We start from the raw sequence: 25,726 nt of genomic DNA on the forward strand, positions 1-25,726 counted from the left end.
GTAATTAGAGAAAGTGCTCACTCGGGAAGGGGTGTGGGCGATCTCAGAGAAGAGGCCCTGGAAGGTTCAAGTTTCATTCAAGGCTAAGCACTTAGAAAGTGTGGGTGACCTCAGAGGGCGCGTGCTGAAGGGTTGGGGGTTTCCCAATTTATTGATTTTTCAGGAATGTGACAGGGCTAGTGAGTGTAGACTAGTTAAGTGGCCCTGAAATGTTCGTCTGTGATGAGATATTAAGTCTCCTCTCTGTCCTCCAGGTAATTCTACAAAATTAACTTTACACAGGAAATTTCGTACTTTGATTTCTCCCTACGGTAGCACCATCTGTCTGCCAGCATGTCAGCTTATGACTGCCTGCCCCGCCCCCTAGGTGGCTGAGTCATTGTCTGTTTTTTAAAGAGTGTTTTAAGAATCGTACTGCATAATTTCATGGGTTTTAAAACCCAGGATTGGTTTTAAGCTGAATCCTTCCTGTTGTTACGATGCTGTTTAGAGCTGGGCTTGTTTCCAAACTTAATTGGCCGAGTCCAGCTCCAGCGAGTCCAGGGGTCCCTGAGGGATGAACGGTGTTGGCGGGTGACGGAATGAAAGAATGAGGACACAGACAGTAGCAGAGTTCCCGAGCTGAGCCTGGCCTGTTTTATTGAAATGTAGCAAGGTTATATATGTTTTGAGTACGCAGTTTCACAAAGATTAGATCATTTGATTCTTTGAGAAAAAATGTTCACATAAAGGTCAGTCTTTAGAGATGAGATTATTGGCGCCTTAGCAGTTATTAATGCTTTGCATTTATGCTTGCTTGGCATCCCTGGCGGTTTCAGAACAAACAAGACTTAATTCTCAGAATGTTCCCTCACACCTGGTTGGCTTGGGCCCTGGACTTGCAGTTTCCTTATTATTGATTCTAAAATAGCCACGGTTACTATTCATTTAATTAATAAGTATAGCTAAGTCTATTTTTCTAGGTCTAGAGCATTACATGCAGATATAAAGAAAAACATCAAAACAGTCTATCATCAAAGCAGTGTAGCAAGACTAAGCTGATTGTAATTGCAGGAACTGGAAGCTGTACCCTTGGGTAGGTGCCCAGTTTCATAGAGACGAGAGCGTTGCACCTGGGGGGATGAGGTAAGGGGGTAATAACCAATGAATCTGAAGGCTTAGGGGCCCAGTCAGGCCACCTTTCTTCCCGGGGAAGGCAGGGTCATGTCCTTTTTGAGAGTTTCTTTAAACCATATACAATAATATCTATAAGAAAATCTCTTCAATGGGGAGAGTGTGTACAGTCATGCCAGGCCCTTCCACCCACACTATCCCGTCCGTTATACATGCTGGCTCTCCTTTATTGTTCTATTTTTTTCCCCAGGACCCAACAGGTCTAGGAGTGATTTAGAAATTTCAGGGCCGAGTTGGGCGGGGAGAGGGTACTGGAACCCACTCAAACCACCCCTGTTTATTATATCCTAATACTTGTTTCCAAAGTCCTCTCTGCATCCTCCCCTTCTCATTCCGTCCCTACTTTCTGGTGGAAATAGGGTCTTGCCTCTGGCATTTCTCCCAGGGTATTTTAAATTTGGTTTTCCAATTTAGGTGTATAAATACACAATAACAACATTTCCAAACACCATAATAATAAGGAGAGTTAGCGGGGTTGTTCCTGTCAGAAGTCCACTTTGTGGTTCCGTCTTGCTGGGCATCTGGGCAGTGCCATCAGGTGGGCAATTCGGACTGGCTCCTGACAATTAATCATGATGCTTATCTCTTGCCCAGGTTGCAAATTACTAGTTTAGGGGCTGTAGGAGGAAAAAACAGCATATGGGTAAAGTTAAAGCATAAGCTGGGCCTTTTAGCAGGCACAGTAAATGTTACAATGGCATGATGTAATTGACAAAATGAAGACAGAGGCTATGCTCAGATACTTTTGTCTGGGAATATTCAAGAATTCCAGGCCAAGTTACTCCAGGACTTTTTAGCCTCACTGTTTAACTCTAACTATCCATCATTTCTGACTCAACAGTATAAGTGGCCAAGTCTTTCGAGTCCCTCCTAGTGGGTTTTGCTGGCCTTATTTTCTTTCCACCCCACCCACTCATATCTATTCTTCTGCCTAACAGTCTCATGTGATATGTGGCCTCATGACCTGAGATATGGTGAGAGATGTTACGTCACCATCCATAGTCTGTCCTGTAGATGTTCTGTAAGATGAACTTAATACAAGGAATTTCTTGATTCAGTTCTCCTGCGAGATAGTACTTCCCCTCGGTTGGTACATATTTATGGGAGGAGGGGGATTGGTTTGGAGTGGGAGGGATGTGAGTATAAGTTGAGGGAGTTCATTTTATTATATGTTTATACATTTTTTTACTAATGTATTATTGATATATACTCTTATGAAGGTTTCCTATGAAAAACAATGTGGTTATTACATTCACCCACATTCTTGTGCATCCCATCCTGTACCCCATTGCAGTCACTCTCTTTCAAGTAGTAAGATGCCAGAGTCACTACTTGTCTTCTCTGTGCTACACTGTCTTCCCCAGGACCCCCACACACCATGTGAACTGATCATAATACCCCTCAATCCCCTTCTCGAGGAAGCAGTTTATTAAGGCAAGAGTGTGAGGGAATGACAGAGAGAATGACAAAGGAAGTTCACTGAACCTCTGCTGTGCATGGGTCGCATCCCCTGCTGACTGCTTAAGCCGGTGTCACCTTGCGTCCAGTGTGCACTGGGATCTGCACAGCGTGGGAACCGAGTCCCTACCACCCCAGGCTTTGGGGGAGCCATCGAGCACAGGATGGAATGAGGTTATATTCTGTGAATTTCCTAGAGATAAATAAGTGGGGCTTTCAGGCAGGCTACTAGAGAACATGACCGTGAGCTGCAGCGCCATCTGGGGCACCCAGGTGATGGTGATTCGCAAGCCCAGATCTGCGCTCTCAGCAGCCCCTCCTTACTTATCTGTAATGGGGCAGAGGGCGTTAAGGTGTGAGCTTAAATCCAGAGGATCACAATGACAAAGCAAAGTGACACAGACACACTGGGAAAGCATAGAGACAGAGCATTGTAGTAGTGAGAGTTGATTTAAGGCAAAAATGTGCACACAGAGTAAAGGGAGAGTGGGCTACCTAAGAGACAGGTGCGGTGAAAGATTGGGAAAGTGCTACCACTTTGAAAGTGTGGATGACCACAGAGGTGCGCCCCTAAGTGTTTAGGGTCTAGAGTTTTATAAGGGGTGAAGGATTTTCAGGAATATAGCGATGGGCTAGGAGTGTGGACTTGTCCACTGGTTCCAGAATGTTCATCTTTGATGAGACATAAAGTTTTTTACTTTTAACTTAGCACGAGACATTTACCCGTCTGATTCCCTCCCAGGACAGCAGTCCTGCCTGGAAGCATATCAGTCGAGACCATCTGTGCCGCCTGGGAAGTGAGCTGAGTCATTGTCTGTTTGATTAAAATGCAGTCTTAGCCTCAGGATGGAATTTCTCCCGAATAAGCTGGGGCTTTCAGCAGGCTCAAGTAAATCTTACAAAGGTGTGAGCCCAGTGACACAGTGAAAACATATCCTGTGCCGAGACACTTCCTTTATCCGGGGAGTATTCAAACATGCCATGTGAAGCTGGCCTTCTGGGCTTTAACTGACCAATTCACTAACTCCATCCTTTCTGGCTTTGTAGTTTTAACAGGTAAACTCTTTGAGCCCCTGCCATGGCTTTTCTGGCCTTACTCTCTTTCCTTCCTGCTCAAACCTGTTTTCCTGCCTAACAAAGGGGCAGATGTCGCTTGGGTGATTTAATTTGGGTGAGGGCCAGCAGTCGAGGTTGGGGCAGGGTCTCCTTGGGGCAGTCTTCCTCCAGCAGGGAAGAGGGGGCTGTCCATGTGTCCTGGCAGAGGTTTTGGAAACATGGCTGGGGTTCAACTTGGGGCAGGCATCCAAGGGCGGTTGGGTGGCTTTGGGAAAGGAGGCGACCCCTTCCTCCCCCTGCATCACTCCGACTCCCTCGGTTATTGGCGTGGGAGGAGTAGTGAGGCCAGGCAGGTTTTCCAACACCAGTAGGCCTGTGGGATGACTGCGAAATAAATGGTTTTAACTTATTGTGGCAAAAATTGTGAGGAAAACACAGTAGTAGAGATACTGTTATCCCATGAATGCATCAGCTTCATCTGACACATCACTTTGCAAGTGTTGAAAAAAGTGGAACTCATTTGAGTAAATTTGAAAATCTAATGGGCGTTATTAGATCGCTCAAGAGTGGGCAGCATTGCCTCTGTGATTGGAGGGAGACCCCTTTGGGCTGCAGAAAAGGAAAGGTTATTAAAGGTGGAAAGGGAGCAGAGGAAAGGAAATTACTGGCCAAGGATCCATTGTTTTATGCGAGGATGCCCGACGGGGAACAGAAGGGGTCTCAGTAAATTCGGACTTTGGGAATAGCAGTGTAGGGAGCTCTATGGACCCTTTCCCCACAAAACAACTGTAATATGGATATTATTAAAAAACACCTCTTTAAATCACTGACAGCTTTCTTACGGCCACTCAGCATTTGGAGAAACATTTATTCAGAACTGTCTAAATGTTTGTAAGGATACTGAGAATGTGTGATTGAGCCTCAAACTGGGAACCCGCTCCCGCCCTGTCGGTGTGACGGAACAACTGAGTGTGGCCAGTGCAGGTGACAGGCAGCGCCCTCTCTCCCCAGGTTTCCGCTCACGGTGGCGATTTCTCCCCGAGTGGCCAGCACCGCCGTTGTCCTCACCTCCTCCTCCTGCCGACCCTGGGTTCTTACAGCTCTGGCTCCGGTCAGCATGCTTGAGGGCTCTGCTACCTCAGTGAGGCTCTCTGGGGTCATCCTTCTTGGGGTTTGCGGGATGGATGTCTTGGGCTTTTAGATTCATGTGTTTCTAAAAGTGATTCTTCATTTTTTAAATCTGAAAGTTTAATTTTATCATGATTTTTTACTGAAGAATAATTGATGTATAATATTCCAGTGGATTCAGATCTGCACCGTAGTGATTTGGCAGTTCCCTGCATTATTAAGTGTTCACCCGAACTAGTGTAGTTACTACTATTTACTATCGCCATAGAAACATAGAAGAGAGCTGTGGCCTGTATGCTCTATGCTGTGCTTTCCCTCCCCCGCTAGTTTCGTTATGATTGAGTTTTTGTGCCTCTGTCCTCCTCGCCTGCTTCAACCCCAATCCCAAACCCTCCCTTCCCATGGTAACCACCAGTCCCTTCTCTGAGTCTGGCAGTGAATTCTATTCGTTTTGTTTCGTATAATATGTGAGGTCATATAGTGTTTTCTTCCTCTGCCTGGTGTAACGTTTCACTTAGCATCATACCCTCCAGGTCCACCCTTCCTGTCACAAGTGGCTGGATATCTTTCCTGTGGCTCAGTCATGCTCCATTGCCTACATGTAGCATGTCTATCTGTTCTTCTGTCAGTTTGGTTGCTTCTATAACTTGGCTCTTTTAAGTAATGCAACCATAAATATGACCCTTGTGCCTGTGTTTTCTTCTAAGCGTGTCATGGCTCCATGTCTTAGAGTCAGGTCTCTAATGCATTTTGGGTTTACTCTTCTGTGCAGTTAAAGCATAATCCAGTTTCGTTCACTTGCATGTAGCTGTCCAGCTTTCCCAACACTGCCTGTTTTCCCCATTGTATACTTGTGGTTCCTTTGTCGTGTATTAATTGACCAAATGTATGTGGCTTTATTTGTAGGCTCTGCGTTCTGTTCCATTGGCCTATGGGCCTGCTCTGTGCCAGCACCACAGTGTTCTGTGTACTGTAGCCTGAAGTCAGAGAGCATGATCCCCCGTTCTCACCGTTCGTTGTTCTTCTTTCTCCAGATTGCTTTGGCTCTTTGGAGTCTTCTGTGGTTCACTGGAAAATACCGTTGGTGTTTCAAAATGGATTGCATTGACCATGTAAATTCCTTTGGGCAGGATGGCCATTTTGACAATATTATTTCTTTCTATAAAGGAGCACAGAGGAGATTTCCATTTATTGGTCCTTCTTCGATTTCTTTCTTTCGTGTCTTACAGTTTTCAGAGTACAGCTGTTTCACCTCCTTGGTTAAGGTGACTTGGGTATTTTATTCTTTTTGATGCAGTTGCGAATGGAATTGGTTTCCTGGTTTCTGCTTGTGTTCACTGTTAGTATGTAGAAATGCCGCAAATATCTGTATATTGATCTCGTATCCTGCAACTTTGCTGGATCCAGTTACTCCTTCTGACAGTGTTCTAGTGAAGTCTCCAGGGTTTTCTATGTATAATATCATGTCATCTGCAAATAGTGACAGTTTTCCTTCTTCCTCACCAATTTGGAAGCCTTCTGTCTCTTCTCTGATTGCCATGACTAGGACTTGCACTACTATGTTGAATGAAAGTGGTAAGAGTGTACTTGATTATTTCCTGATCTTGGAGAAAAATATTTCAGCTTTTCCCGATTCAGGTGATGTTAGCTGTGGAGTTGTGTTATGTGGCCTTTCTTACGTTGAGGTGTGCACTCTGTACATCCATTTTGTTGAGTGCTGTTATCATGAATCGATGTTGAATTTTTTTCAAGTGATTTTTCAATATCTGTTGAGATTATCACTTCATTTTTAGCCTTTTTTATTAATGTCGTGTATCACGTTAGTCAATTTGCAAATATTTTTGCTCCTCAATTCCCTGGGAGAAATCGCACGTGGTCGTGATGGATGGTCTTCTTGCTGTGTTTTTGAATTTGGTTTCTATTATTTTGTGGAGGATTTTCACATCTCTGTTCACCATGGCTGTTGGTCTTTCATGCTGTTTTGTTGCAATGTGTTTGTTTTGCTTTTACGGTGATGCTGGCCTGATAGAGTGGGTTTGGAAGTAGCCCCTGCTCTTCTATTTTGGCAGTGCTTTAGGAAGGATGCGTATTAGCGTTTCCTTGAGTGTTTGGTACAATTCAGCTGGCTTTTCATTTTTTGAGGGTTTTTTAAATTAAAAATTCAATTTTATTTCACTGGTAATTTGTCTAGCTTTTCTCTTTCCTCCATATCAGTTTTGGAAGTTTGTACTTTTCTGGGAATTAGTTCACGTGTTCTAGCTTGTCCAGTTTTCTGGTATACAATTTTCCATGGAACTCTTTGAATTTCTGTGGTGTTAGTTATTTCTCCTTTTTCTTTCTGACTTTATTTGTGTCCTTTCTTTTTATTCCTGACAAATCTGCTAGGGATTTATCTATGTTGATTATTTTCTTGAAGACACAGCAGTTGTTGTCATTCATTTTTTTCCCTGTTCTTTAATTTCTCTATTATATTATGTTCTGATCTTTATTGTGTCCCATTTTGTATTTCACAAACGATTTCTCTCTAGCTTGGGACGCACATCGATTGCATTTTACCCACACCAGAACTTTCACAATAGTAGTGTCACAAACTGTCCTGCTGCATTTTCATCTAAGGTTATAAAATATTCTAAATCTTTCTCTGTCATTTCAGCTACCCTGATGACATCTGCACCACAGGTAGATTCCACCCCAAGAGAGCTCTTTGTTCGTGCCTAAAAAGCATCTGCTTGTCCATTAAAGTTTATGCTGTGATTCTAGTGATCCAGTCCCCTCTTGAGGCCTTACTTGGAGACCTAGGTCTCTTGTAGTTCGCACCACATTTATAGTTACTTCCTCCCCTGTAGTCTTGAACCACTTGAGGTCACTTGCAAAATTTAGGCACAGCTTCTTCCAAACGTCTGTAAATGTCAATATTTTGTCCTCTTTCCAGGAATCCTGAGTATTCTTACAATAACACCTAGAAGGGAGAATCCTTTTCAGTAATTTTCACTTTCCTCTGCCCAGATCCCTGAGAGCAATCGCCGTCTACGGCAGCTGGACCTTTATGAAATGTGCTTCTTCTATAATAAGACTTAAAACCCAAAACTGCTTTTTAATCCAAGGGCTGCATCCAGTGGATGTGTAAGCAAGCCTGCAAGTGTTCACCTTAGAGTACACCTCCGTGAGCGCTCTTATGTGCCCAGCTGCATTGTGAAGAAGTAAAATTTGGAAGGAATCTTTTCTAAATGTAGCATAATTTCCAGGACCCTAGGATTTTCAGAATGGCAAATGGGCATGGGCTTGAACGTAAAGTCACCAGCTGCATTAGCCCCTCACAAGAGAGCCAGCCTGTCCTCTGAAGGTTTGCAAACGGACTGCCTTCCGATCTCCAGCTATCACGGTCCTAGATGACATCTTCCAATGCAAGGCTGCCTTGTCTACACTACAAGCCTGTTGTTTAGTGTACCCCCCTCGTCAGCGATCGCAGCTGGAACTTGTCGGAAAAGATCTTGTGCCGCTTCACCATCTGCACTGCCCCTTTCCCTGCACTTTTATGTTACAGAGGTGGTTCCTCTCCTTAAACTGCATCAGGCAACCTCTGCCGGCTTCAGCCCTTTCTTCTGCAGCTTCCTCACATCTCTGAGCTCCGTAGGATTGGAGAGACTGAGGGTCTCGCTCTGGGTCAGGCTTTCGTCTTAGGGAATGTTGTGGCTGGTTTGGTCTCCTGTCCAGACCAGCGAAACTTTCCCCATATCGTCCACACGCTGTTTCATCTTTTCAAATGGGGGCTCAGTGGAGGAGCACTGCTGCCCTCATGAACCTTTTCTGTGTGTTCATACCTAGAGAACTGGGCTCAGTCTTCAGTGAAAAGGGCTCGTTCTCAGCCCATCTTGGCCTCTGACATGCCCTCCTCCCTCATCTGAATCTTCTCTAGCTTTTCAGTTTACAAGACAGACAGGTGACCTTTAACTGGAACACTTAGAGGCCACTGTCGGGTAACCCGTTGGCCTTATTTGTACATTGCTGTGTGTGAGGGGACAGGGAGGCCTGAGCAGAGGGAGAGGGACGGGACCGCCAGTGAGCACAGCCCTCGGGACGCCCCCTGATGGACTCTGCCATCTCGTGGGTGCAGTGAGGGGGCACCCAAAGCACTACAGTGGCAACATCAAAGATCACCGGTCACCTAACAAATAGGAGAACGATGAAAAGTGTGAAATAACGTGAGAATTGCCAAATGTGACCCAGAGGCATGAGTGAGCCAGTGCTGTAGGGAAAGTGGTGCCAGTGGACTTGCTCAGTGCAGAGCGGCCACACACCTTCAATTTCTAAGAGACACAGAATCTGTAAAGCATCATAAAATTTATTCTGCCCCTGTATTGTTGCATTTTAAGAAATGTCTGTGCACACGTTACTTCTCAGGATTTGGGGGGCGTTTCTGTAACACCCCTCATGCCCCTTCATGTGAGGCATCAGCCCAGAGGCTGTCAGAGAGGCTCACCAAACGTTAGCAGATGGAGTCCTGCAGCACGTGCACAGGATCATATACTCTAGGCACGTGGAGTTCATGCCCAAGAAGGGACAGAGCCTTAATTTCCTGAAGCCAGTTCAGTTTGCCACTTTAATGGAGTTGTCTTGTGGGGCGTCCTGCCTCGGACAAGTTCACAATGGATTCAGTGACCAAAGAAATGAGAGTAGATCATTCTGGGGGTGAAAGGGTTTATTACCGGCTTGTCCTCCCGGCAGTAGGTAGTGCGTCTCACTCCGCTGAGAGCGCCGGGCCGTGCCCTCTACATAGCACAGTAATAGCTCAGTGCCTGCGGGTGGGAAGCAGCAAAGGCGTGCGTGAGTGGTGAGGTGCCCTCCTGGAAGATGAGGGACGAGCGTTTCCGTCCAGCCTTCCCCACCCTCACTCAGCGTTATACTAGAATATCTAGTGGGGCAAACAAGGAAAAAGAGGCATAAGCACTGAGAAAACGTTCGGCTGTCTTTATTCCCAGAAGACATTGTTGTGTACTTAGAAAATATCCTAAGGGGGGGGCTCTCGTCCCCTCCTGTACTGAGCCCGGAGGTCTGTCCTCTCACTTTATTTCTAAGTAAAAGCCTCTCCCTGGCTCTCCTACAGTATATCTCGTAAGGGATCTATCATAGAACTACTTGTACTAAGAAGAGAACTTAGAACTTCACAAGATCCAAAATCAGGTTTTTAAAAATCACTTGAATTTCCGTGACCTGGCAAGAAATATTGAGAATAGGAAATAAAAGTGACTTAGATTGCAGATAACATAAAATATTTAAACTTTTGAAAGTACATAGAGGAGCATAACATTGGGACTTTTGAGTAGATAGACATGCAACAGAGGGGGTATAAAAAGTCTGTATAAAGAAATCACAAGAACAAATGTTAAAAAGTGCTTTTGACTTCCCATACAGAACATAGGGGATTTCAATGCTTTTCCCTCTGACCAGTTCTACACGATGTCCTGTTAAGTCTCTCTAAGCTAGTACGCCGCCCAGCGCTCGGATTCTCTCTCCAGCACGTGGCCCCTTCGGTTACCCAGGCCTGTATTTCTCAATGTGGAGAACGTTCTAATGACATCGTTTTGCTCTACAATTTGTTTGACAGTTAAATTACAATATTTTCACTGTTATTTTTTAAAATACGAATTGTGAAAGAACGGTATGACAAGCCTCTGTGGACCCGTTGCCCCACTGTAATGACACCACATGTGGCCGTATTGTTTAATGACACTTCGGTGTCACCTTCCGTCTGGCTCATGTTCGGATCGCCCCGACTCCTGGTAAAGTGTCCCACAGGTGCTTTGCTGCACCAGGACCCAGATGGCAGCGGCTCCCGCACGTGAGGCCGACTCTGTGTCTTAGGGCTTCTTCTTCACCACAGCTCAGCCGCCTCCCGTGCTGATGGTGCGTTGAGATACTGGGAACTGTTCCAATCCTGATTTGTCGCTGGGCCCCAGGCTTGGCCCCCGACCTTGGGTGTATGAGGGGTGGAGGCAGGCCAGGCGCTGTGAGAAGCAGTCCTCGGGGGAAGCCTCTTCCCGTTCACCTCTGATCAGAAACCCCCGAGGCCTCCACAGTGTGACCTGCCATCAGCTCTGCAGACACAGGCTGCCGCACCCCCCAAATGGGGGAGGGGTTCTGGGGGTGAACTGGCTGGCTGCGGTTGCCCTGGTTTGGGATATTGCTTCTATACCGGGGCCCCCCCACGTTACCTGCCCACGGCTCCCCTGGGCTTCAGCATGAGGTTAGCAGTATGCTGTGCATCCTGCCAACAGCATGTACCGATGGCCTCTGGTCTGCGCCCTGTGGTTACTTAAGCACATGGAGCCTGAGGCTGGGAGAGGCGCTAGAGCCGTCATGAGGCCCCCTGGAGCTCTGGGCCCTGACCTGAGAGCCAGGAGCTCCCCTGGGGGGTCCCAAGGCCGTCTCTCACTCACTGAGCATGGTAAAAATTCCTCACTCAGCTCCCGTGGCACTGAAGTGTCTCACCCAGGCCCTAGCTTGGAGATGTGCCAGTAGGTAGCCTGGCTCCCTCTGCCACTGTCAGGACCCTGGAGGTGGCCGTGCTGGTGCCCATGACTGCCCCCCACTGCGAGGGTCAGCCCTGCCTCACACGGGGCAGGCGCACCCACGCACCCTCTTACTCTCTTCCCTCTCCGCAGAGCAGCCCTCCGAGGGCTTCCCTTCCCCATGGAGAGCAGGAAGGCGGCCCTGGGACCCTGGAAGGCCGACAGAGAGGTGAGATGTACCAGATCTCCCATCTTTGCCATCACAGGACGGACCCACCCCTTCACTTGCCCTGGTGGTTGCCTCGTTGGTACAGGGCCAAGGCAGCAGCCGTCCAGGGGAGGTGACCTGCTTGATTAGCCACTGTGGGATGAGGCAGGTCCTCGGGCTGGGGAGGAGGGCAGACGTGCTCTCCGTCTCAGGCTGCCCCTGGGAACCACCACCTGCAGTGTGGAAGGTCTGGCACCCGGTGGTCAGATGCAGCCATCGTGCCCACACATGGCCAGGCTGTGGCTCGCAGCCTCCTGGTGAGCAGGCCTGGGTTTTTGTTGCAGGCTTTTGTGACGTTTGAGGATGTGGCTGTGGATTTCACGCAGAAGGAATGGGAGCTGCTGAGCCCTGCGCAGAGGACCCTGTACAGACACGTGATGCTGGAGAACTTCAGCCACCTGGTGTCGCTGGGTGAGCTGGGGCTCCCCTCAGGGCTGTTTTGCATCCTTTGAACCTTACTCTCCCTGGGGTCCCACTGAGAAGCAGGTGCTCAGCTTCCTGCTCCCCTGGGGATGGGCGGGGGCTGTGTACCTCTGGGACTACTGCCAGGCCTTCCAGTGCCCACACAGCCTGGAATGCATGGTTCCCAGCTCCATCCCACCACCACGGTCTTCCCCTCCCAGTCTGGCACCACCACATAGTGTCTCTGGCCTATAACGAAAACTGACCTACTCCTTTTTCCCGCTAAGCAGGAATTCCCTGTTCTAATCCGGACCTCATCACGTGGCTGGAGCGAGGGGAAGAGCCCTGGAGGGAAGAGAGGAGACACCGGCTAGGCCCCCATCCAGGTGAGGGGAGCCTCCGGGTTGACACTGGCCTTCGGCCTTGAATGGTGGCGGCGGCTGCTCAGAGGCCCTGGCAGGAAGCTGTCCTCCTGCACCGCAGCTGCTGGGGCTGCCTGGCCCTGCCTCCCTCCCACACCATCATCTTGGTTGAGTGAGGGGGTGTCCTGGGTACCCAGACACCTTCCGACTGCAGGAAGCCCTCCTTCTCCCCAGTAGGCTTTCCCTCTGTGGCCTTCCTGACCCGGCTCTCTGAGGCAGCAGTGGGGTGTCTTCTCTGTGTTACTGTCCTGCAGGGCTCCGTGTGTCCCGTCTTCCACATCTTCTTGCCACCATTGTCTCGGGGGCCACTTCTCCTTCCTTTTCCCTCTTGTGACCGAGAGGCACTGCCTTCGGGTGGCTGCTGTCTAGAGGTGGGCACCATGGGGACTGCTTGTCACGGTTCTTTCACCTGTCGCCTTGACGTGCTGTCTTGGAGCAATGGGGGTTCCCCTTTGGGCCCCCTGTTCCCGTCTCCTGTGTGCCCAGTACTTCCTGGGCCTCCCTACCCCAGGCCCTTGTGGTGGGATCACGGGAGATTCTGCTGAGATCTGATGCCCCTTCCTTGGCTGTGGACAAGTGTACATTTGTGGGGTGTCTTCTGGTTATGCTGAGGGTTTTGGTTTTTGGCTTTGTCTGTCCTTCCTGATCCCTAGGCCCTTCTTGGGGGGGCGTGGTAGCACACTCACGTTGAGGTGGCTCCCATTGCCATGTGCTTGGAAGTCCCCTTGTGTCCTGCTGCAGGAATCCTCGCTGAGCCTCGGCCGCGAACACATCCTGTAGATTGTTGTCATTTCTCTACTCATAAGTCTTTACCACTTTGTTTGGCAGGAGTCGGTCAGTTTGTACTATCCGTCCCGCATTTGAGAGACGAATTTTAAGTCTTCTATTGTATGACATCTATTGTATTTCTCCCCAGTGAATCCATCTGTCCCTGTGTGATCATGGTCATTTTTTTAGTGCCTTGTTCTTTGTGTACAGGCGACCTGACGTGAAATAGCCCTGATCTGATGAGCTCTGTGGGCCTGTCTCCCTGCTCCACTCTCTTGGGGGCAGTCCTGCCTCCTCCCACTCTCACCCTCTTCTTCCACATCTCGATTATTTTGAAGCAAGTCATGGTCTTCCTATCCTTTCATCTCCAGAATCTAGTAACACTTACTCTATTCTGATCTTAATAGTACGGTTCATTAGATTACTTTTTGATAGCATAAATTATTTAACATGTTTTTGTACCATGTGTCTGTTATTTATTTTGTGTTTTGTTAAGATATCAATTGATAGACACTCTTATGAAGGTTTCACAAGAATGACAATGTGGTTACAACATTCACCCTTATTTACGATTTCCCCCAAACACCCCATTGCAGTCATTGTCCATCAGTGCACTAAGATGCCGGAGTCCCTTCTGGTCTCTGCGCTACACTGTCTACCCCGTGACCCCACACACAGTGTGTTCACTAATCATCATGCTGCACAATCCACTTCTCTGTCCCACCCTACCTGCCATCCCCCACCCCTCCCGTTTGGTATCCATTAGTCCCATCTTCGCATGTGAGTCTGTTTTGTTCCTTAAGTTTTGCTTTCTTGTTATACTCCACAAATGAGGGAGCTCATTTGGTATTTTCCTTTCCCCGCCTGACTTATTTCAGTGAGCATAATACTCTCCACCTCCATCGACCTGGTTGCAAATGGTAGGATTCCTTTTTTTTTTTTTTTGAGAGGACATCTGTCATTTACTGATCAAATGGTTGTTAACAACAATAAAATTCTGTATAGGCGGGTCAATGCTCAATGCACAATCATTAATCCATCTCAAGCCTAATTCTCATCAGTCTCTAATCTTCTGAAGCATAACGAACAAGTTCTTACATGGTGAACAAATTTTTATGTAGTGAATAAGTTATTACATGGTGAACAGTACAAGGGCAGCCATCACAGAAACTTTCGATCACGCATTATGAACTATAAACCATCAGGTCAAATATGAATATTCATTTGATTTTTATACTTGATTTATATGTGGATCCCACATTTCTCCCTTTATTATTATTATATTTATTTTTAGCAAAATGCTGAAGTGGTAGGTAGATGCAAGATAAAGTTGAAAACATAGTTTACTGTTGTAAGAGAGCAAATGTAGACGATCATGTGTGTGGATGTAGACTATGTGGTAATCCGAGCTAGACAAGGGCAATAAAACATCCACGGATGCAGGAGCTTTCTCTCAAAACGGTTGGGGGGGTGAGGTTCTTAGCCTCACCACTGTTGTTCCCCAGTTTCTCACCTGATGGCCCTCCTGCGACTGTGCCTGTATTAGGTTGTTCCTCCCTTGAGGAATCTTACCCGTCTCTGGGTAACCAGTCATCTTCCGGGGCCATACAAGGAGATGTAAAGTTGGTAAGTGGAGAGAAGCCATATTGTTTGAAAAGGTTAGCTTTTTACTTGTTTGCAGATTTATGCCCTGTGGCTTCTATGCCCAGCATTTGTGTCGAGGTATCTTTACCACCTGGAGGAATTATGATACTCGGTAAATTCGATATGAGGCACGAATTCTATTTAAGGGTTGTAATAAGAAAGAAAGAAGAAAAGCTATGGAGGTAGCAGATGGAAGAAAACATGGGAGGATTGATTATTTCTTTGACATATCTTCTTGTAGAGTAACATAAGCATGTATAGGTTTTAAACTACTAACTAACTTGTGCACACATATTAACATAATAGGAATATAGTTACATAACGAAAGCAAATCTATAATTACCATCCATCTCCAGTGCAGCCAAGAAAACCATTTAGGCAGCCTAGGCATTTGTGAAAATTTGTCTATGATATGATGGGTGTTGTCCAACTGTACTTGAACAGTCTGAGAGAAATCAGATAAATTAAAACAACCCATTCCTGGGAACTGTTCACATCCCATATGTTCTTTTAACAGTAGATAGTCTGTAATTGTAAGATTTTGGAGCACTACAACTTGCACTTCTCCTAATTCTTGGTTGAGTTCCAACAGTATAGATCCAGTCAACTTTGTTGTTTTACTGAGAGGACAGGCCAGCTTAGATATCTCCTTCTTCATTCCAATGGCAAGTCCAGGAAACGGTGGGATGGATGCAGCTACAACTGCAGCATCGCCTGGATCTTTGTGGAGGTTTTTTGATGATCATCTCCTGGTATGAGTCTTGCAGGGAGTGCTGATGTTGGAAGTTCTTCTTCATATCATATCTTAGTTCATTTTCTGGGTAGCCAAATTAGGCTTTGATCCTCTGTATAAACAAAACAGACCCTTTGCCCACACTTTGATATGCCCTTTATACCATTGTGTAGAACTCATTGGAGGTTACCACACTGGAATTGCTTTTTTTCTTTTTAAGAGAAAGGAATATTATCAGAGAAGTGTACATCCATAGCTGATCATCTGATACCCTTTAAGTGATCAAAATTAAGGATATTTAAAGCATGCATTAATCATTGATTTACAGTTAGTTTTATCCTATCAGGGAGTAATCCCCATTTTCATTCTTTCTTTTTTTTGTTATCTTTAATCTGCACTTATATGAAGAATATTATGATTACTAGGCTCTCCTCTATACCAGGTCCCCCCTATAAACCCCTTTACAGTCACTGTCCAGCAGCATAGCAAAATGTTGTACAATCACTACTTGTCTTCTCTGTGTTGTACAGCCCTCCCCTTTCTCCCAACCCCCCATGCATGCTAATCTTAATACCCCCCTTCTCCCCCCACTTATCCGTCCCTACCCACCCATCCTCCCCAGTCCCTATTCCTTTGGTACCTGTTAGTCCATTCTTGGGTTCTGTGATTCTGCTGCTGTTTTGTTCCTTCTGTTTTTCCTTTGTTCTTATACTCCACAGATGAGTGAAATCATTTGGTATTTCTCTTTCTCCGCTTGGCTGATTTCACTGAGCATAATACCCTCCAGCTCCATCCATGTTGTTGCAAATGGTAGGATTTGCCCTCTTCTTATGCCTGAGTAGTATTCCATTGTGTATTTGTACCACATCTTCTTTATCCATTCATCTACCGATGGACATTTAGGTTGCTTCCAATTCTTGGCTATTCTAAATAGTGCTGCGATAAACATTGGGGTGCATCTGTCCTCAAACTTGATTGCTGTGTTTTTAGGGTAAATTCCTAGGAGTGGAATTCCTGGGTCAAGTGGTAAGTCTGTTTTGAGCATTTTGATGCACCTCCATACTGCTTTCCACAATGGTTGAACTAATTTACATTCCCACCAGCAGTGTAGGAGGGTTCCCCTTTCTCCACAGCCTCACCAACATTTGTTGTTGTTTGTCTTTTGGATGGCAGCCATCCTTACTTGTGTGAGGTGATACCTCATTGTAGTTTTAATTTGCATTTCTCTGATAATTAGTGATGTGGAGCATCTTTTCATGTGTCTGTTGGCCATCTGTATTTCTTTTTTGGAGAACTGTCTGTTCAGTTCCTCTGCCCATTTATTAATTGGATTATTTGATTTTTGATTGCTGAGTCATGTGAGCTCTTTATACAATTTGGACGTCAAGCCTTTATCGGATCTGTCATTTATAAATATATTCTCCCATACTGTAGGGTTTCTTTTTGTTCTATTGATGGTGTCTTTTGCTGTACAGAAGCTTTTGAGCTTAATATAGTCCCACTTGTTCATTTTTGCTGTTGTTTTCCTTGCCCGGGGAGATATGATCAAGAAGAGGTCACTCATGTTTATGTCTAAGAGGTTTTTGTCTATGTTTTTTTCCACAAGTTTAATGGTTTCATGACTTACATTCAGGTCTTTGATCCATTTTGAATTTACTTTTGTATATGGGGTTAGACAATGGTCCAGTTTCATTTTCCTACATGTAGCTGTCCAGTTTTGCCAGCTCCATCTGTTGAAGAGACTGTCATTTCACCATTGTATGTCTATGGAGCCTTTATCAAATATTAATTGACCATATATGTTTGGGTTAATGTCTGGAGTCTCTAGTGTGTTCCACTGGTCTGTGGCTCTGTTCTGGTGCCAGTACCAAATTGTCTTGATTACTGTGGGTTTATAGTAGAGCTTGAAGTTGGGGAGTGAGATCCCCCCTACTTTATTCTTCTTTCTCAGGATTGCTTTGGCTATTCGGGGTCTTTGGTGTTTCCATATGAATTTTTGAATTATTTGTTCCCGTTCATTGATGAATGTTGCTGATAATTTGATATGGATTGCATCAAATCTGCATATTGCTTTGGGCAGCATGGCCATTTTGACGATATTGATTCTACCTAGCCACAAGCATGGGATGAGTTTCCATCTGTTAGTGTCCCATTTAATTTCTCTTAAGAGTGACTTGTGGTTTTTAGAGTATAGGTCATTCACTTCTTTGGTTAGATTTATTCCTAGGTATTTTATTCTTTTTGATGCAATTGTGAATGGAATTGTTTTCCTGATTTCTCTTTCTATTGGTTCATTGTTAGTGCATAGGAAAGCTATAGATTTCTGTGTGTTAATTTTGTATCCTGCAACTTTGCTGTATGCTGATACCAGTTGTAGTAGTTTTGGGGTGGAGTCTTTAGGGTTTTTTCTGTACTATCATGTCATCTGCAAATAGTGACAATTTAACTTCTTTACCAATCTGAATATCTTGTATTTCTTTATTTTGTCTGATTGCCGTGGTTAGGACCTCCAGTACTATGTTAAATAGCAGTGGGGAGAGTGGGCATCCCTGTCTAGTTCCCGATCTCAGAGGAAAAGCTTTCAGCTTCTTGCCTTTCAGTATAATGCTGGCTATGGGTTTATGATATATGGCCTTTATTATGTTGAGGTACTTGCCCTCTATACCCATTTTGCTGAGAGTTTTTATCATGAATGGATGTTGAATTTTGTCAAATGCTTTTTCAGCATCTATGGAGATGATCATGTGGTTTTTGTCATTCTTTTTGTTGATGTGGTGGATGATGTTGATGGATTTTCGAATGTTGTACCATCCTTGCATCCCTGGGATGAATCCCACTTGGTCATGGTGTATGATCCTTTTGATATACTTTTGAATTCGAGTTGCTAACATTTTATTGAGTATTTTTGCATCTACATTCATCAGGGATATTGGTCTGTAATTTTCTTTTTTGGTGGGGTCTTTGCCTGGTTTTGGTGTTTGGGTGATGTTGGCTTCATAGAATGAGTTTGGGAGTATTCCCTCCTCTTCTATTTTTTGGAAAACTTTAAGGAGAATGGGTATTATGTATTCTCTGTCTGTCTGATAAAATTCTGAGGTAAATCCGTCCGGCCCTGGTGTTTTGTTCTTGGGTAGTTTTTAGATTACCGTTTTCATTTCTTTGCTCATAATTGGTTTGTTTAACTTTTGTGTTTCTTCCTTGGTCAGTCTTGGAAGGTTGTATTTTTCTAGGAAGTTGTCCATTTCTTCTAGGTTTTCCAGCTTGTTGCCATATAGGTTTTCATAGTAGTCTTCAATAATTCTTAATATTTCTGTGGAGTGTGTCGTGATTTTTCCATTCTCATGTCTGATTCTGTTGATTTCTGTTAATTCTCTTTTTCTCTTAATTAGTTTGGCTAGAGGCTTATCTATTTTATTTTGTCAAAGAGCTAGCTCTTGGTTTCATTGATTTTTCCTATTGTTTTATTCTTCTCAATCTTGTTTATTTCTTCTCTGATCTTTATTATGTCCCTCCTTCTGCTGACTTTAGGCCTCATTTGTTCTTGTTTTTCCAATTTTGATAATTGTGATGTTAGACTATTCATTTGGGATTGTTCTTCCTTCTTCTAGTGTGCCTGGATTGCTATATACTTTCCTCTTAAGACTGCTTTCACTGCGTCCCACAGAAGTTGGGGCTTTGTGTTGTTGTTGTCATTTGTTTCTATATATTCCTTGATCTCTATTTTAATTTGTTTGTTGATCCATTGATTATTTAGGAGCATGTTGTTAAACCTCCATGTGTTTGTGATCCTTTTTGTTTTCTTTGTAGAATTTATTTCTACTTTTATACCTTTGTGGTCTGAAAAACTGGTTGGTAGAATTTCAATATTTTGGATTTTGCTGAGGCGCTTTTTCTGGCCTAGTATGTGGTCTATTTTGGAGAATGTTCCATGTGCACTTGAGAAGAATGTATATCCTGTTGCTTTTGGATGTAGAGTTTTATAGATGTCTGTTAGGTTCATCTCTTCTAGTGTGTTGTTCAATGCCCGTGTGTCGTTACTTATTTTCTGCCCGGTGGATCTATCCTTTGGAGTGAGTGGTGTGTTGAAGTCTCCTAAGATGAATGCATTGCAGTCTATTTCTCCCTTTAGTTCTGTATTTGTTTCACATATGCTGGTGCTCCTGTGTTGGGTGCATATATATTTAGAATGGTTATATCCTCTTGTTGGACTAAGCTCTTTATCATTATGTAGTGTCCTTCTTTATCTCTTGTTACTTTCTTTGTTTTGAAGTCTATTTGGTCTGAAATTAGTATTGCAACCCCTGCTTTCTTCTCACTGTTGTTTGCCTGAAATATGTTTCTCCATCCCTTGACTTTTAGTCTGTACATGTCTTTGGGTTTGAGGTGAGTCTCTTGTAAGCAGCATATAGGTGGGTCTTGCTTTTTTATCCATTCTGTTACTCTGTGTCTTTTGATTGGTGCATTCAGTCCATTTACATTTAGGGTGACTATTGAAATATATGTACTTATTGTCATTGCAGGATTTAAGTTCGTGGTTACCAAAGGTTCAAGGTTAGCCTCTTTAGTATCTTACTGCCTAACTTAGCTCACTTACTGAGGTGTTATATACACTGTCTGGAGATTGTTTTCTTCTCTCCCTTATTATTCCTCCTCCTCCATTCTTCATATGTTGGGTGTTTTGTTCTGTGCTCTTTCTAGGATTGCTCCCATCTAGAGCAGTCCCTGTAAGATGCCCTGTAGAGGTGGTTTGTGGGAAGCAAATTCCCTCAGCTTTTGCTTGTCTGGGAATTGTTTAATCCCGCCATCATATTTAAATGATAGTCGTGCTGGATACAGCATCCTTGGTTCAAGGCCCTTCTGTTTCATTGCATTAAATATATCATGCCATTCTCTTCTGGCCTGTAGGGTTTCTGTCGAGAAGTCTGATGTTAGCCTGATGGGTTTTCCTTTATAGGTGACCTTTTTCTCTCTAGCTGCCTTTAAAACTCTTTCCTTGTCCTTGATCTTTGCCATGTTAATTATTATGTATCTTGGTGTTGTCATCCTTGGATCCTTCCTGTTGGGGGTTCTGTGTATTTCCCTGGTCTGTTTGATTATTTCCTCCTCCAGTTTGGGGAAGTTTTCAGCAATTATTTCTTCCAAGATACTTTCCATCCCCTTTCCTCTCTCTTCTTCTTCTGGTACCCCTATAATATGGATATTGTTCCTTTTGGATTGGTCACACAGTTCTCTTAACATTGTTTCATTCCTGGAGATCCTTTTATCTCTCTCTATGTCAGCTTCCATGCGTTCCTGTTCTCTGCTTTCAATTCAATCAATGGCCTCTTGCATCTTATCCATTGTGCTTATATATCCTTCCAGAGTTTGTTTCATTTCTGTAATCTCCTTTCTGGCATCTGTGATCTCCCTCTGCACTTCATCCCATATCTCTTGCTTATTTCTCTCCATTTCTGTCAGCATGTTTATGATTTTTATTTTGAACTCTTTGTCAGGAAGAGTGGTTAGGTCTGTCTCCTCTGTTGTCTCTGTGATCTTGGTTTGCCTGTAATTTTGTCTTTTCATGGTGACAGGAATAGTTCGCAGAGCTGGGACGAGTGACGGCTGGTATAACTTCCCTTCTTGTTGGTTTGTGGCCTTCCTCTCCTGGGAGAATAGCGACCTTTAGTGGCTTATGCTGGGTAGCTGCACACAGACAGGGCTTCTGCTTCCTCCCCATCTGCTATGGAGGTTATCTCCGCTGTTGCTGTGGGCCTGCTGTGGCTCGGGCTGCTGCTCCAAAGGGGTGGAGTTACGTTGGAGGGGGAGCGGCTGGGAGGCTATTTATCTCCATAAAGGGCCTCCGTGCTCCCTGCAGCCCAGAGGATTAGAGTGCCAAAGATCCCCGGAATCCCTACCTCTAGAGTATGTGTCCCGCCCTGCCCCTTTAAGACTTCCAAGAAGCACCCGCCAAAACAAAACAGCGACCACAAAAAAAAAGAAAAAGGAAAATGGCCGCTCGTTTTTCTTTATTCTGTGGTGTCAGCCTCAGGCACCCGCTCACCGGTCTTGCTGCCCTATTTCCCTAGTATTGGGGTCCCTATCCGTTTAAGACTTCCAAAAAGCGCTTGCCGAAACAAAACAACAACAACACAAAAATGGCTGCTCGCTTTTCTTTTGTTCTATGGCGCTGGTCTTCGATACCCGCTTGCCGTTCTTGCTGCTCTATTTCCCTAGTATTGGGGTCCCTGTCCCTTTAAGACTTCAAAAAAGCACTCACCACAACAAAACAAGAACAAGAACAAAAAAACGATGGCCGCTCGCTATTACTATTATTTTTTTATTTGGTAGAGCAAAGTACAGGCTTTTATTTAGAGATACAGTGAAAGGACAGAGCTCCCGGCTCATGCTAGGAGGGGACAAGAGAGTCCCTACTCGCTTTTCTTTTGTCCTCTGGCGCCGGCCTCAGGCACCTGCTCACCGTTCTTGCTGCCCTGTTTCCCTAGTATCCAGAGCCCCGCACATGCACTGTGTCTGCGCTCTGGTCTGGATGGCTGGGGCTGGGTGTTCAGCGGACTTGGGCTCCTTCTCCTTCCTGCTCTGACTCCTCTCCTCCCACTGGGAGGTGGGGGGAGGGGTGCTCGGGACCCACCAGGCAGAGGCATGTATCTTACCCCTTTCCAAGGCGCTGGGTTCTTGCAGGTTTGGATGTGGTCTGGATGTCGTCCTGTGTCCTCTTGTCTTTATTCTACAAAGAGTTGTCTTTGTTATATTTTCATAGATATATGTGGTTTTGGGAGGAGATTTCCGCTGCTCTACTCATGCTGCCATCTTGGCTTTGGCTCCGCCCTCCTGCATATGTCTCTTTGAATGTGAGATGTTGTTTTCTTGGCGTAAATTCCTAGGAATGGAATTCCTGAGTCACATGGTATTTCTATTTCTAGTTTTTTGAGGAAACTCCATACTGCTTTCCACAGTGGTTGAACTAGCTTACATTCCCACCAGCCGTGTAGGAGGTTCCCCTTTCTCCACATCCTCGCCAGTGTTTTTTGTTCTTTGTCTTTTCTGTGTTGGCCATCCTTACTGATGGGAGGTGATATCTCATTGTGGTTTCAATTTGCATTTCTCTGATGATTGGCGATGTGGAGCATCTTTTTATGTGTCCGTTGGCCATCTTACTTCCTTCTTTAGAGAACTGTCTATTCAACTCCTCTGCCCATTTTTTAATTGGATTAGTTGCTTTTTGTTTGTTGAGGTGTGTGAGCTCTCTATATATTTTGGATGTCAGTCCTTTATTGGATCTGTCATTTGTGACTATATTTTCCCGTACTGTTGAATTCCTGTTTGTTCTGCTGTTGGTGTCCTTTGCTGTACAAGGTTTTTAGGTTGATGGAGTCCCATTTGTTCACTTTTGCTTTGGTTTCCGTAGCCCAAAGAGATGCATTCAAGGAAAAGCTGCTCATGTTTATATTCAGGAGATTTTTACCTGCATCTTTTTCTAATAGTTTAATGGTTTCATGACTTAGATTCAGATCTTTGATACATTTTGAGTTTCGTTTTGTGTACAGGGTTAGAAAATAATCCATTTTCATTCTCTTGCATGTAGCTGTCCAGTGTTGCCAATGCTAGTTGTTCAAGAGGCTTTCATTTCCCCACTGTATATCCATTGCTCCTTTATCACATTTTAATTGACCATATGTCCTTGGTTTTATATCTAGTCTCGCTAGTCTGTTCCATTGTTCTATGTGTCTGTTGTTCTGCCAGTATCATATTGTCTTGATTACTGTGGCTTTGTAGTAGAGGTTGAAGTTGGGGGTGTAATCCCCCGCACTTTTTTCTTCCTTCTCAGGATTGCTTTGGCTATTCTGGGTCTTTCTTGGTTTTATATGAGTTTTAGAATTATTTGGTCTAGGTCATTGAATGCTGTTGGTATTTTGAGAGGGATTGCATAGAATCTGGAGATTACTTTAGGTAGGACGGCCATTTTGACAATATTAATTATTTCTATCTATGAGCAGAGGAAGTATTTCGATTTATTCATATCTTCTTTAATTTCTGTCATGTATGTTTTGTAGTTTTCCGCATATAGGTCTTTCACTCCCTTAGTTAGGTTCATTCCCAGGCATTTTATTCTTTTTTAATGCAATTGTGAATGGAATTGTTTTCCTGATTTCTCTTTCTGCTAGTTCGTCATTAGTGTATAGGAATGGAACAGATTTCTGTGTAATAATTTTGTATCCTGCTACTTTGCTGAATTCAGATATTAGATCTAGTAGTTTTGGAGTGCATTCTTCAGGATTTTTTATGTACAATATCATATCGACTGGAAACATGGACAGTTTAACTTCTTCCTTCCAATCTGGGTGCCTTTTATTTCTTTGTGTTTTCTGAATGCCATGTCTAGGACCTTCGGTACTCTGTTGAACAGAAGTGGGGAGTGTTGGCATTCTTGTCTTGTTCCCGATCTTACAGGAAAAGCTTTCATCATCCCTCTATTAAGTATGATGTTGGCTGTGGGTTTCTCACATATGACCTGTGTTATGTTGAGATACTAGCCCTGTATACCCATTTTGTTGAGAGTTTATATCATGAATGGATGTTGAATTTTGTCAATTGCTTTTTCAGGGTCTATAGAGATGATCATGTGGTTTTTGTCCTCCTGTTTCTTGATGTGGTGAATGATGTTGATGGATGTTTCGAATGTTGTACCATCCTTGCACCCCTGGAATAAATCCTACTTGATCATGATGCATGATCTTTTTGATGTATTTTTGAATATAATTTACTAATATTTTGTTGAGTATTTTTGCTTCTGTGTTCATCAGGGATAGTGGTCTCTAATTTTCCTTTTTTGTGCTGTCTTTGCCTGGTTTAATTGTTAGTGTGATGCTGGCCTAATAGAGTGACTTTGTGAGTATTTCCTCCTCTTCTGCTCTTTGGAAAACTTTAAGGAGGATGAGTATTAGGTCTTCACAAATGTTGGATAAAATTCAGCAGTGAAACCATCTGCTCCAGGGATTTTGTTCTTACGTGGTTTTTTCATTACCAATTCAATTTCCTTGCTAGTAATTGGTCTATTCTGATTTTCTGTTTCTTCCTGGGTCAACCTTGGAAGGTTGTATTTTTCTTGAAAGTTTCTTCTGGGTTATCCAGTTTGTCAGCATATAATTTTTCATAGTGTTCTCTTATAATTCTATTTCTGTGGTGTCTGTGGCGATTTTTCCGTTCTCATTTCTGTTTCTGTGTCTGTGTGTAGAGTCTGTTTTTCTCGGTAAGTCTAGCTAGGGGTTGATCTGTTTTGTTTATTTTCTTGAAGAACCAGCTCCTGCTTTCACTGACTCTTTCTATTGTTTTATTCTTCTTGATTTTATTTATTTCTGCTCCAATCTTTATTATGTCCCTCCTTCTACTGACTTTTGGTCTCATTTGTTCTTTCCCTAGTTTCATTAATTGTGAGCTTAGACTGTTCATATTGGATTGTTCTTCTTTCGTGATGTAGGCCTGTATTGAAATATACTTCCTTCTTAGCACGGCCTTCATTGCACTGCAGAAATTTTGTGGTGTTGAATCACTGTTGCCATTTGTCTCCATATATTGCTTGATCTCTGTTTTCATTTGGTCATTGATCCATTGATTTTCTTTCTAGCATGTTAGTAAGCCTCCTTTGTAATTTCTTTGTGTAATTTCTTTGTAGTTTCAAAGCTTTGTGGTCTGAGAAGCTGGTTGGTAGAATTTCAATGTTTTTGAATTTAGTGAGGCATTTTTTGTGGCCTACTGTATGCATTCTTGATAAAGATGTGTGTGCACTTGAGAAGAATATGTATTCTGCTGCTTTTGGGTGTAGAGTTCTGTAGATGTCTGTTAGGTCCATGTGTTCTGAAATGTTGTTCAGTGCCTGTGTCTCTTATTTTCTGTCTGGTTATCAGTCCTTTGGAGTGAGTGGTGTGTTGAAGTCTCCTAAAACGAATGCATTGCATTCTGTTTGCCCCATTAATTCTGTTAGTATTTGTTTCGCATATGTAGGTTCTCATCTGTTGGGGGCATAGATATTTATAACGGTTATACCCTCTTGTTGGATTGACACCTTTATCATTATGTAATGTCTTTCTTTGTCTCCTGTTACTTTCTTTCTTTTGAAGAATATATTGTCTGATACAAGTAGTGCAAGTCCTGCAATTTTCTCCCTATT

General features: G+C 44.1%; 1 protein-coding gene across 7 annotated transcripts in view; it reads left to right on the forward strand.

Annotated features, from left to right (window-relative positions):
* LOC108401536 (zinc finger protein 337-like) overlaps positions 1-25,726 on the forward strand; it is a 169,907-nt gene that overhangs the window by 75,894 nt on the left and 68,287 nt on the right. For all 7 annotated transcript variants that reach the window (XM_073223042.1, XM_073223049.1, XM_073223046.1 and 4 more), the window contains exons 2-4: positions 11,478-11,553; positions 11,877-12,003; positions 12,285-12,380. In XM_073223042.1, coding sequence (XP_073079143.1) covers positions 11,506-11,553; positions 11,877-12,003; positions 12,285-12,380 — 271 coding nt within the window. In that variant the 5' untranslated portion in view covers positions 11,478-11,505. The remainder of the gene's footprint in view (positions 1-11,477; positions 11,554-11,876; positions 12,004-12,284; positions 12,381-25,726) is intronic.

Source organism: Manis javanica, chromosome 15 (assembly GCF_040802235.1).
Source record: "Manis javanica isolate MJ-LG chromosome 15, MJ_LKY, whole genome shotgun sequence".
NCBI lineage: Eukaryota > Metazoa > Chordata > Mammalia > Pholidota > Manidae > Manis > Manis javanica.